Source organism: Myodes glareolus, chromosome X (assembly GCF_982192425.1).
Source record: "Myodes glareolus chromosome X, mMyoGla1.1, whole genome shotgun sequence".
NCBI classification, from domain to species: Eukaryota; Metazoa; Chordata; class Mammalia; order Rodentia; family Cricetidae; genus Myodes; species Myodes glareolus.
Window position 1 is genome coordinate 113,823,081 of NC_142053.1, and position 13,284 is coordinate 113,836,364.

The 13,284-nt window shown below is 41.6% G+C and overlaps 1 protein-coding gene across 1 annotated transcript in view; it reads left to right on the forward strand.

The window, feature by feature from the left end:
* The first annotated feature begins 2,819 nt into the window (after positions 1–2,819).
* The window catches only part of Grpr (gastrin releasing peptide receptor), a 41,657-nt gene continuing 31,192 nt past the window's right edge, over positions 2,820–13,284 (forward strand). Inside the window, exon 1 of the mRNA XM_048440640.3 lies at positions 2,820–3,620. Within this exon, the coding sequence (XP_048296597.1) occupies positions 3,205–3,620 (416 nt within the window). The 5' untranslated portion in view covers positions 2,820–3,204. The remainder of the gene's footprint in view (positions 3,621–13,284) is intronic.

Sequence of the window (13,284 nt, forward strand, 5' to 3'; positions counted from 1 at the left end):
GTCACCAGCAGATTCGATACTCTTTATTTTATTTTGCACTTCCCACTCTGCTCTGGACACACCAACACTGTAACTAGCTCCCCTTAGTTGTGTGTATATGTATATATTGTTGTCTTTTCAAGAATTTTAGCTGATGAAAACCAGAATACTGGCATATAAGCATGAGAAGAAACTTTCTCTCTTCTCTTCAATTGCATAGAATCCAGCTACCTTCCTCCATTTTATCACGTTTTTGTCCCTCTTCTATTAAAGTTCACAGAAGAGTAATTTTTCTGGAAGAGTAGAAAATGTGATTCTGTTGACTGCAATGGAAACGGAAACACAAGTAACATCATTACCTCAGCACAAAAGAAAAGACATTGTCATATTCCAATCTTATTGAGACAATGAATTCCTCAAGGACAGGGACTCTGCTTGAGATTTGTTCCATGTCATTTGCATAAGTCACAAGCATCTTGTGCTTATCACTAAACAACAAGCTAAACAAAGGTCTGAGGATGCTCAGGACTTGCTTGGAAGACGGCATGACACCAGAGATGGACAGAGTCCTTATAGACAATTAGTTGAAATGGCTTCAGAATTCCCTGGCTAACCTTTTCCAACATCTTTGCATCTAGAAAAGTAGTAGATATCAAGCCTCAATATACCTTCACTCTTAAAATACTGTTAGAACAGTCTATACTGCCGTGGAAGGCATGATGCTAACAGCAGCTCTGAGAAACCAACACATGCCCACAACTGCTTAGATGGGAAGAATCACTAATAGCCTAAGTGGATCTAAGAAGTGAGACAGACTCAGCACTTGGAGGCGTCTGAAGAAATAACAAGAAGCGATGCCCGCAAGTCCTCTGTGTATACCCAAACAGTGTAGGCAGAACGTCATAGCAACAACATAGGCTTCAATACTGTCTCACAAGCTTGCCTCCAGCTGTGTTTCATGTTGCACCTTCCTTGCGCTGTCTCTTCTAATTTGAGTGACCTTTAAAAAGGGGCTTCTAGTGGTTCCCGTGCTCAATGCCATCCCCTATCTTTGTGCCACTAATCACATGCTGCCTTTTCTCTGTTCAGAAAGCTCTAGCACACACTTAGCGAAACTTCAGCATCAAGCATCACATTTTCTGGAGAAAAAGTGGTCGCTCTTTTTTCCATTGTATAAAGGCAGTGGCCGCCTGGCTCAGCACCACTGTCCAGCCTCTTACATGTGTAGGAAGTAGTGCCTGGAAGCAGTAAATTTCCCTCAAGTAAATAAAGGAGTTTGTGTTTCCCTCGTGTGAGTGGAACTCCTGTCTATTGATTTGAGATCAATCAGTCTTCTGAGCTGTTCCAGAGCAAATCTTTTCCCGTCAGTCCCCAAATGGTAATTATGGTAATAGTGATAAGTAGCTAAAATTAATCAAATGGAATTAATATTATACAGTCTTACCAGGGATTGGGTTTTATTGACCTTCACAAATTATCCCCGCTCCACAGATAAAGAACTTGAACCTGAAGATGCGTAAGTAACTTGCTGAAGCAATGTGCCGAGGTAATAAAAGAGAGGGGTCAGTCAGGACTGGAGCTCGTGTCCTGCATCAGTAAGTGGTACTGCTAGCGGCTGATTGACACCACTAGGTTCATGGTTATTAAGTCAGTAACAGTGAGGCTACACTCCACTAAGAAACCCTTCCACCTACAAGCATGTAGCTTTAGTCTTCTGCCTGCAAGGAGCCTTTCATATCACAAAAAGGGTACAGCAGTCACCTGGATATCAAAAGCTGCAAGTGTCCACGACAACACACTTGGGAGCTTTCTTGGTGGGCCCCAACATAGTAGAAAGCACTCATTTCTTTATTCCTTATAGGTCCTGAAAAATGAGCCTTTCGCTAGCATTGTCTGTTATTAACTGGCTTTCAGGAAGGGCCGGCTCCACAGAAATCTTGAAGGTATAGCCTTATAATGTATTTATTAGTGCTAGCTAAAGGTCAAGCCTGATTCTGATCGCATTTTTAATAGAGTCTTTCTCAGCACTGATTCAACCCTAACTTATTTCTTTCACCAGTCTTCCCTCCCCATTTCTTGGGAGAATTCACAACTGTTGTTTAGTTCAGAGGAAATTGAAAGCTTGCCAAAAATTGCGAAAGCCACACCAAAAGCTAGTTCATATGATTTTTAGATTAGAAGAAAAAAAGCAGACTATTGATCTTTGAGTACTAAGCATGTGGCTGGCTCCATGGATAAGGAACATGGGCACCTGGGAAATATTCAGAAAAGAGTCCGTGTGCACTGTGCTTCTGCTTTTCCTGGTCTGTGGCTGAAGGTTTATGGTGTGAGCTCTGTGCGTGCAATTGTCAGTAACAGTCCCTCTTCCAAAGAGACTAAGTAGGACAGCTCACACATAGATCCAGATGTGCCATTCTAATACATTAGTAAAGATTAGAAATGGGGAGTGTTATGTGTCATGAGTCACATATGAACACATGGAGATAGTATCAGAGATAGCTCCAGGCTGCAGAGAGCAGCATTTATTAAATACCGACCATAGGTGCTGCTGGCTTAAATGAAAAGGCAAAGAAAGGTATCTTTCTGTTAAGTCCCAGGAGTTGCGATCTGCTGGCTGGTTCTCATTTGGAGAAAGCCGGCAGCTGGGCAGTGATTGAAGCGTCCAGCAGGGGGCTGGCATTCGCTGTCTATACGTGGTCCTGGCTCCTCTTCAGAGCCCCAGCTCAGGAGAGCTGCCGTTTGCTGGGGAAGCCAGTGACGTGCAAAGCATCCTGCCTATAGGATTGGAGGCTTTCTTGGTGCAGTTTTTTTCTACCCACTTTAAACCTTCAGGTTCTACATATCAGGAAAGACGGGAAATGCTGTGTGAAAATAGCAATCCCAAAGTTCTTAGTAAACTGCAGCCAGAGGGACTCAGACTAGAATGGAGGTAGGAAAAGCTGGGACAGATTGGGCTTAATCTTAAGCTTTTCTTTGGGCTGAGTTTCTGTTGCTTGCTAACTTAGGGCATTTACACTGTGCTGCTCACTGGTGGTGTGGAGGCTGGGGCAGAACCAACATCAACGTACTAAGCTAGATTTTGGAATACCAGCGTGTGTGCATTCAGAGTGTTTTTATTAAAGGGGATCAAGAGCCTAGCACAGATCTTAACTTCATCACCTGACTGCAAAATCAGAAGTTAAGAAGCAGCATCTTAAAGGTACTTTTTAAGAGAGAGGTCTTGAGATGGCTCTGAACAATTGTTCCCACCTGAACTTGGAAGTGGACTCTTTCCTGTACTGCAACAACACCTTCAATCAAAGTCTGAATCCCCCCAAGATGGACAACTGGTTCCACCCGGGAATCATTTATATCATTCCTGCAGTTTATGGGATTATCATCGTGATAGGCCTCATTGGCAACATCACCCTGATCAAGATCTTCTGTACAGTCAAGTCCATGCGAAATGTACCAAACCTGTTCATCTCCAGCCTGGCTTTGGGAGACCTGCTGCTGCTGGTAACATGCGCCCCTGTGGATGCCAGCAAGTACCTGGCTGACAGATGGCTCTTTGGCAGGATCGGCTGCAAACTGATCCCCTTTATCCAGCTTACCTCAGTGGGGGTGTCTGTCTTCACCCTTACGGCACTGTCCGCAGACAGGTAAGTACTGATTGGAAGTTAATGTCCTCTCTTGGGGTGGTGGACCACACAGGAGAGCTGCCTTCAGGAAAGGGAAGTTTTACTCAAATTCAAACTCCCTTCCAGGCATGGTTTTGTTCTGGAAATTACTTCTGGAGTGTGGCATATTAGTTTAAGAAAAGAAAAATGAGTGAATGGCGGAGACAGGAGGAAACAAATGAGAATTAAATCTCTAAGCCTGAGACCAAGGGACATTTTTTTTTCTGAAGAAAAATTGCTGTCTATCCTGTCTTCTCCTTCCCTAAAAAATTAATTGAGTCGTGAAAAGAACAATCACACTCCATAGTTTCAATCTCAGGCTAATGTGTCTTAGAAGCAATTCAGAACCTTGCAGAAAACAGAGAAGTTTCCACTGCCCCTCTGTGAAATCTTTGAGAAACAAAAATAGGCTCCATTTCTCAGAACTCTGTCTTCCTGGGACAGTGTTAACTTTTCTTACAGCTGATTTTTAGGTGTGTCTGAACAGAACAATTGTGTGTTGATTTTTCTAAGTTGTCCTTCAGTGCATTTGAATATGATTGCTCCCTTTGGTCTGGCTAAGCAAGTGTTGTTCAAGGCTGACTTCTAATTTTGATAGTTTTATTATTGCCCTTCTATGTTCAGTGTCTTTGGAGCCTAGTGGGCTGGATCCACTTTTATTCTGGAAAAATATATCTTTGTGAACATATATATATATATATATATATATATATATATATATATATATATATATATCACGCACACACATATATATGTGTGTGTGTGATTTCGCATTGACATAATCTTAAAACCGTTCTCATGCATTTATTAACATCTACCATGTTAAAAAATGAAACCCATGTTTGAACAAGCAAGGAAAGAAATATTTGCAGGGTATTTACATACATTGTTGACCATATCTAATGTTCTGAAGATTGAATACAGAAATGATTAGACTATCAGATACAGCATATGCTAAATAGCTAAAGTAAGAAAAACAGGTCCAGCAGACCAGAAATTACAGGCTGTTAATTCAACTATATGGTATATGTTAAGGATACATAGGACCAGAGTGTAGGCTGGAAAAAGCATAGGTGCATTTCTTAAAAGTTTAGAATCTGAAGAAAATGGCCTACATCTTAATACATGTGGTGTTGGAGTCTCTTTTTGTAAAGGAACAAACCGTACTCAGGTGAGCTGGCCTTGGTAAGTAATGGACAAATAAAGATAGTGTTATCAGTGTCTGTTGCCATGTGTTTATCCTAAGCTACTTAAAGTACACCGCTCAGTACAGATGATATCTCAGAGACTTAAAAGGAAAGATTCAGAAATGAGGGTACTGTGTGGACCAGACAGGGATTCTCCACTCACCCTCATCTTCCTCGCACCTTACCTTTTCACTCCCCCCCCCCCGCCGCCCCCAGGTACTAATGACCACAAATACTTTTCTGTGTTCATTCAGGGCCAGCAAACTTTGGAGCTGGCTGAAGCTCCATGGCTGGTTCCCACTGGTGGAGGGCACGTCAGGCTGAGCATAATTTTCTTGATGGGAAGAAGAGATTTGGGTTTCCGGGCTGGTGAATGCAGTGGTCCAGATGGTGTTTACTGTCTCCTCGGGGAGGCGAACAGAGTGGAAAGGGAGGGCATGGAATGGAAAACCGCAGCTGCAGGGACCCTCTTCCTAGAGTTGCAGAGCAAACTGAACTCGCCATCAGCAGTCAGGGAAAGCTCTGTGCAAAGCTGAGTAGAATGCCACCGCAGCTGCAGCGTGTCCTCGCTAACTTTCTGTGTTTGGCTAGGCCTTGCAAAGGCTGATGGGTCACCAGAATTACAGGTGCTGCATCACGCTGGCTTCAGTGGCCTGCCAGTTTGATGGTAACACAAGACTGTACTTTTCTATTGATCTTATGTTTGAAAGCTACAAGATTCTTACAACGGCCTTATGGATTTGGCAATGTAAATATGAATTCTATACTTTACAATGTGTCATCTATGTACACAGGAGAGTAAGTTAACAGCTCAGTATTTTACATGATGTCCATGTAACTGTGTAACCACTACACAGTTGAGATATTAAAGGTTTCCAGTACCTTGCCCATTCCCGAGAGAGGCAATTGTTACTTTGATTTCATTCACCCAGTATTATTTATTGTATTCAGATGGAATCATACAATGAATACAACTTATCTGACTTCTTATGCTTGGCATAGTTCTTTGCTATTCATCTGTGTTGATGTATTTAGCAGTAGTTTTTTGATTGTGTGCAGGATCTCACTAAAAGAAACAACCTCAGTTATCCTGATGAACACTGATGTATTTCTTATTTGGGGCCGAGAACCTTTTCTGGGTATTCTATTCTTTTTTGTTTTGTTTGTTTGCTTTTGTTTTTTGAGACAGGGTTTCCCTGTGGCTTTGGAGCCTTCCTGGAACTCGCTCTGTAGACCAGACTAGCCTCGAACTCACAGAGTTCTGCCTGTCTCTGACTCCCGAGTACTGGAATTAAAGGCATGCGCCACCACTGCCTGGTGGTTTTCTTTCTTTTTTTTTCTCAAAAATTTCATACAATATATTTTGATCATAATATTTGCCCTTCCCCAACTCCTCCCAGATCCTAATACCTCCCCACCTACCCAACTTCATATTCTTCTCTTTAAAAAAGAAGAACAAACCAACAACAAAAAAACACACAAATAAACAAACATGGGGTTCATTTTGTATTGGTCAACTGCTCCTGAGCATGTGTCCTGCTCTGGGGTCTGGTTGATATACCAAGTGCCACTCTATTGAAGACAACTGATTTTCCCTCTCTCAACAGCTATCAGTTGCAAGATGGCTTCTTATTTAGAGGTGGGACTTTATATCTTTCAGTTGGCCTAATACTTTATTTCTTTCAGGCATATGTTCAAGTCTGAAATGCATTAGTTATGCGTGCCTGTATTTAGTAAATATTGGCGGTTTCCAGCTGAGCCTCCATATATGATAGCTTGGACCAGGGCAGATAGTCATTGTACTGAAAGGGGGTTTTCAAAACCCTACAGAAACCTAGGCCCCCACCTGAAGCTTCTGAAACAAGGTTTCCAACTTGTGAGTGGGACTCACAGCAGCAATCATCTGTGCCTGCCCACCATAGGTTGGCAGCGATGCCAGTGCTCATGCCAACCGCCCTTCTGCAGCCCTCTCTCTCCACGGGTGAGGTTGAGTCTTTGTTACTAAGGAAAGAACATGTTCCTAGAAAACTTTATGCCACCATCCCAAAAAGGAGATTTCAAGGTCGCCTGAGTAAAGGGAATCCTAGGATTACCACAGCTGACCAATTTCAGGTTCACATTTCAACCCCTTCGATTTTGGTCCCTGTCTTCTCTCTCCATTTGCCCTTGCTGCTTTCACACACACACTAAGGTACTCATGCGTGGTCCCATCTTGTTGAGTCCACTCTTCAACATGCTTCTTTCTTTCACAAGTATACAGTTCCATTCCTCATCCCCATGCGTAGGCTTGGGTGGGCACCAACAGGCCTGTGTTTTAGACATTTATCTGCTACTGCAATCCATGTAGGGGAGTTGGATCAAGTTGCTTAACTAACTTTCTGGCCTTAGCTTAATTACCTGTAAAATGGCAGAGTTTAGTAGCTTGTTTTGTTTTGAGAGAGAGAGAGAGAGAGAGAGAGAGAATTGTGTGCATGTGCGTGTGCATGCATGTGCGTGTGGAAGTCAATGGTCAGCCTCAGGAACTGTCCATGTTTCCTGTTTTGTTGTTTGTTCGTGTTTTTGAGACAGAGTCTCTCGCTAGCTTAGAATTCACCAAGTAGGCTAGGTTGCTTGGCCAACAAGCCCTAGAGATCTACCTGTCTCTGTGCCTTCTCAGCACTGGAAAACTCTAGAAAGTTCATATTCCCCTTCACACCCAGGGTCCACTCTACTTATAAGAGTTGAGGAACTACAGTCTGGTTGATGTTTGAGCGGTAAGCACATAGTCTAACAAGCAGCTAGCAGTCAAATCAGGAATTTTTCAAGTTCCAACCCTTGTTTAACATAGAAACAAGAAACACGTGATGCGATTTAACCTTCAGGACAAACTTGGAGGGAAGTGAAATTAAAGCCTTACTCTCTTCACTGCAAGCCACAAATTCTTTAGCAAACCTTGACACTTTCTTTAGCAACAATCAAACTACAGTCTGATTCCATTTCCCTTCTCCTGGCATTGGGAGCTATAGGCTCAAAATCAGGCTGTTCTAAAAGACGGTGCTGAGTGATCCAAGACAGAAAGGATTCTTCTCTCTGTTCACGTCTACGGGTCTCTGGCTACTATGCCTAGCTTCCTGGACTCTGAGGAGATTGATCTCTTTCTCACAAAAAGAAGATTCAATTTAGTTTCTTCTAATGCATCCGTCCAAAAAAGTCCCTCGGTTAGAGGAGGTTAGGAACCGGTGGGCTGCCGGTTCCAAGTTCTCTATAGTTTGGTTTTCAGAGGGATAAGCTGTCACTCTGGAAGGAAGTATAACTCATGTCAGGCCACAGCCATGGTGAAGCAGCGCTGCAGCCACCAGGCTTGGGAATGGGTACAGTCCAGGTGCTGCGGAAGTGGGCTTCCCAGCCAGGCTCTCTCTCAACTGGAATGAGGTAGAAAAGGAGAGAGAGGTGGACAACAAAAACCTTCATCTTGTCTCTCACACATTATCTTTTCAAGTGTCAGGCTTTTATGTGATTAATTAAGTATCATTTCTGGCAACTTAATATGCATGATGGCAAAAAAAAGCACAAACTTCATCATGAAACACGCAGCATCCCATGAAAGGCTCCCTGGTGAGGTTTTTTTGAACTGTGCCTGTCAATAACATTCTTTAAAAATAGACCAAATTTGCATTCTTGCACTTATAAATCTTCCTGGTGTGTGGGGTTGCATAAATTCTCTCTTAATTAAAACACATGCTTTCAGCATAAAATGGAAAACAGAAGCTTTCTTCTTTTTCACCTCTGAGTAAAAGCAAGGAGGGACAGCCAAAAGGTTTCTTTTCCACAGTGGTCGTCTTCTCTAAGACACCTTCCTTGGCCACTCAGTCTAATAAACTGGTCAATACCATCCTGCCAACCACTTGATTTCTTTTTTCAGGTTTATTGGGATGTAAGTTACATATAGTAAGTTCTTGGGGGGGCACATTAATAAACCTTAAAATTCCCCACCCTCACCACATCACCTCCACCAACACAGTCCAAATAAATATCATTTCTATCACCTCAAATTCTCTCTGGTCCCTTTGGAGTGTACCCCTCCTTCTACCTCAGTTCCTGAAAACCTCCATCTTTTCCAGGATGTTCCATAAATGGTAGCATATAGTCTGGTTCCTTTTAACACACTGTATTGCATGTGTAAGTAACCCACTCCTATTTTGCTGTGTCGTATTCACAGCATCAGCGTGTTGTGGTTTATTTATCTGTCCCCCTGTTCGTGATCAGTAGGAGTGTTTTCAGTTTGGGGTGGTGACGAATAAATCTGGCATAAGTGCTCATTCACAGCTTTAGCGTGGATATATACCTTCTATTCTCCTGAGTACGTACAATCCATGATTATTTTTCTTGTGAATTTCTTTCCTTCTTTTTTTTTTGTCATGCTGTAATTACATAAGCACAAAAAATGAAAGTCTGGGGACTGGGGAGGATGGCTCAGTTGGCCAAATGCTTGTCATGCTAACATGAGGATATGAATTAGAGTCCCCAAACATGCCTGTAATCCCAACACTGGGGAGCCAGAGATAGATACTGGGGGCTTTCTGACCAGTCATTCAATCTGAATCGTCAACTTCTGGTTCCGTGAGAGTCCCTGTCTCAAAATATAAGATAAAGAGCAATAATGTCAAGTGCTGACCTCTGTGCACATGTGCACACAGGGTGGGTACACACTTGATTATATACACATATAAAGTAGGAATCCATCTCATTTGTTAATGTAGTCTCTGATACCAGAGCAGTTTCTAGCCTGCACTGAGTGCTCAAGATATCTTTGCTGAGTAGATGAAATGAAAGATTCATGAAAGGAGGAATAAAGGGATGAATGCATTCAGATGGCTCATACCGGATGCACCTAGAATACTTGATTATGATCTGCAAATCATGTTCATTTCCTCTGATGATTCAGAGAAACACTAAGACAACAATGGTTCCAGCCACAGATGACAGGAGCTAGCTTTTGTGGAAACTGAGGAGTGTTTTTTAAAAAGAAAAACCAAAAGAAATTTTGAACAAAAAGTTTAATAAACAAATACTTAAAGTCATTTAGAACTTATACAATAGAGTTGATAATCAAATGACTTACAAATTAAAAGAGTTAATAAATTCCATAGTCATCACAAAATTTAGAAAAGTATGCTAATACGTACTAACTAGTTTCCTGAGTTGACCATGCTTGCTTTCTTAAATATTGTGGCTCCATCCTCATCTGTCTCCTCTTAAAATAACCATCATCTGGACATATTATTTCCTTTTCTTTGCTTTCTTTTTAAGCGCTTGAGGCTGAACTGAAGACCTTAGGCATGCATGCTAAACATGTACTCGACAGCTGAGCCACACTCCCAGTACTGAGAACAGTCATTTCTATAAGAAATAAGAATCAGTCTTCCCCCCCAAATGAGCCCCCTGGTAGCTTATCCATTCCCATGTGGTCAGCACTACACATATGGACATAAGAGGAACACTAAATAGACACTGCAGACTGTATTTAGATATGCACATTATATTATATGCATAAATTAGAATTCTAGGAAAAGAGGTCATGGATCTAAGAACAACTGGGGGAAACAAAGGAGGAGTTGGATAAGGAGGAAAAATGGAAATGGTGTAAATACGGTACTCATGTATGAAATTCTCAAAAAATAAAAATAGGATACCATGGCTTGCAATTACCATTTCCTTGAAAAATGAAAATTTGACATTAAAATGAGGAGAAAAATTTAAAACAGAAATTAGAAGGATACAGCTGTGTTCTATCATAGATGATTAAAATCAGTTTTTATTAGAGGTTAGAAAAGTTTCCATCCAACTTCACAGCTCATTATCGAGCCTGTCATATATAAACCTTTAGAATTATAAAGTTTTTGAAAACTGTTGTCTTAATCTTGTTTTGCTCTTGCTACAACAGAATACTACAAACTGAGTAAATTATAAACAAAAGAAAAGTATTTTGCTTATTGTTCTGTATGCTGTGACATCCAAGAAGTGCTAGCAAGTGGAGAGGGTCCATGCTTAGGATAATGATGAATAAGTCTGGCAAAAGTGCTCATTTATAGCTTTAGTGTGGATATATGGCTTCTATTCTCCTAAGTACGTATAATCCAGATTATTTTCTTGAGAATTTCTTTCTTTGTTTTATATATGTGACTTGAAAGTTGAAGGACTATTGGGAAGGAAAAAATTAACAATAGCAGAGGGTTGAATATAACAAAAGCACAATGATACATGTGTGCAAAAAATATCACAATAAAAATCAATTCACTAAATTGTAAAAAGTAGTCACTCACTGTTGGTGAAACTAAGGCAATTCATGCAACAAGGACACTGATCCATTACTAAGGTCAGAGACCTCATAATCTGACCACTCCCTAAAGGTCCCACTGATTAACACTGTACTGCTTGAATGACAACCAAATTTCTACCCTAAGTTTTTTCAGTGGAGGGAGGACATTCAAACTGCTGCAGCCCCTACCAAGTTTTGCTTCCTATATAGGTTGCTAAAAATTGACAGTAGTTCCATTTTCTTGTATTTTAAGTAATCTTAAGTACTCATTTGATGAATGGCACCTACTATGAGCTTTCTGCTATTTTCACCAGTCTTGGTATTTTTGTGATTTTGAATAACACGAGCAAATTGGTGCAATACACTTGATACTTGTAATTTGGTCACAGGCTTCTGCTATATGAACACACACTGGTAAATTCAGTTCTACTTACATATCTAAATCAAAGATCTTACCTTATTACTTGATTTTTTTTCTGTTGTTCGCACCTGATCTATAATTTGTCTCTCTTTTCTTATCTTCTGTGCTGGCTAGTTGTAAGACAGCATGACACAAGACATTAGAGAGGAGGGAACATTAATGAAAATTTGCCTCTAGAATATCAGACTGTAGGCAAGCCTGAGGGCATTTTTATTTAGTGATTGGACTGAGCCCATTATGGGTGGTGCTATCCCTGGGCTAGTGGTCCTGGGTTCTATAAGGAAGCTGAGCAAGCCGTGGGGAGTAAGCCAGCGGGCAGCACCCCTCCATGATCTCTGCATCAACTCCTGCCTTTAGATTTTTGCCCTGTTTGAGTTCTTGCCCTCACTGCCTTTGATGATGAACTGTTACATGGAACTGGGAGTGAAACAAACCTTTTCCTCCCCAAGTGTTTTCTCCTCCTCCTGCTCCCTCACCTTTTCTCCACACTACTCCCCATTCGCTCCTCAGAGAGGGTAAGACCTCCCATGGGGAGTCAACAAAGTCTATCACATCACTTGAGGTAGGACATCCATAGGGAATGGGCTCCAAAAAGCCAGTTCACGCACTAGGGATAAATACCGATTCCACTGCCAGTGGCCCCACAGACTGCCAAGTCACACAACTTGAGGGCCTTGTTTGGTCCTATGCTGGTTCCTTCATTGTCAGTCCAGAGTCAGTGAGCTCCCATTAGCTCAGGTAAGCTGTTTCATTGGGTATCCCTATCATGTTCTTGACCCCTTTGCTCATACTATCTCACTCCTCCCTCGTTTGACTAGACTCTAGGGGCTCAGCTCAGTGTTCCACTGTGGATCTCTGCACCTGCTTCCATCAGTTACTAGATGACGGTTCTATGATGACAATTAAGGTAGTCATCAATCTGATCACAGTGGAAAGGCAGTTCAGGTACCCTCTCCACTATTGCTTAGATTCTTAGCTGGGATCATCCTTGTTGTTTCCTGGGAATTTCCCTAGTGCCAGGTTTCTCGCTAACCCCATAAAGGCTCCCTCTATCAAGATTATCTCTTTCCTTACTCTCCCTCTCCAACCACTGGACCTTCCTGATCCTTCCTTTCTCCTCTCCCTCCCCACTTCCCTTCCACCGCCTCTCCTTATGCTTCCTTAGATTTTGCTGTATCTTCCTATTTGTCTTTCCTGCATTCTCCTTTCCTTTGTGATCTCTAGATATCAGTCTCCTCCTGGCCAAAGAACTCCCTATGGTGTCCCAGTTAATAGTGAGTCTGGTAGCGACATGTCCTCTCCGTTTATGTTATTTGGTGTTTTCAGAATTCTGAGAGGAAGGTTTCTGTCTCTTGACACTTTGCTCTTACCATTCATCCCCATCTGAATTCTTCTGCGAAGTCACAGTTTTATTGTAGTTTCTTTAACAATATTGTGGTTTTTTTTCCTAATCTAACATTTCTTTGTCTTTTTTCAGCCTTGCATGGTATTACTGTAATACATATAGATGTATAGTTTGTTTGTTTGTTCCCATTATTGGGATTAATAGTATTTCTTTAATCCGTGTCCTGAAGGTTTTAGTCTGTTTGGGGAAATCTATTTCTATTGTAACTTTTTCCTCTTTGTCTTAAGGCCACCTCTATTGTCTCCTGTAAGACCAAGCAATTTTTGTTTGAATACTTATGCTTGTGTTTGAAAACTTGTAGGTAAGTTGAGGCTCTGGGTGCTATTATCTTCAGA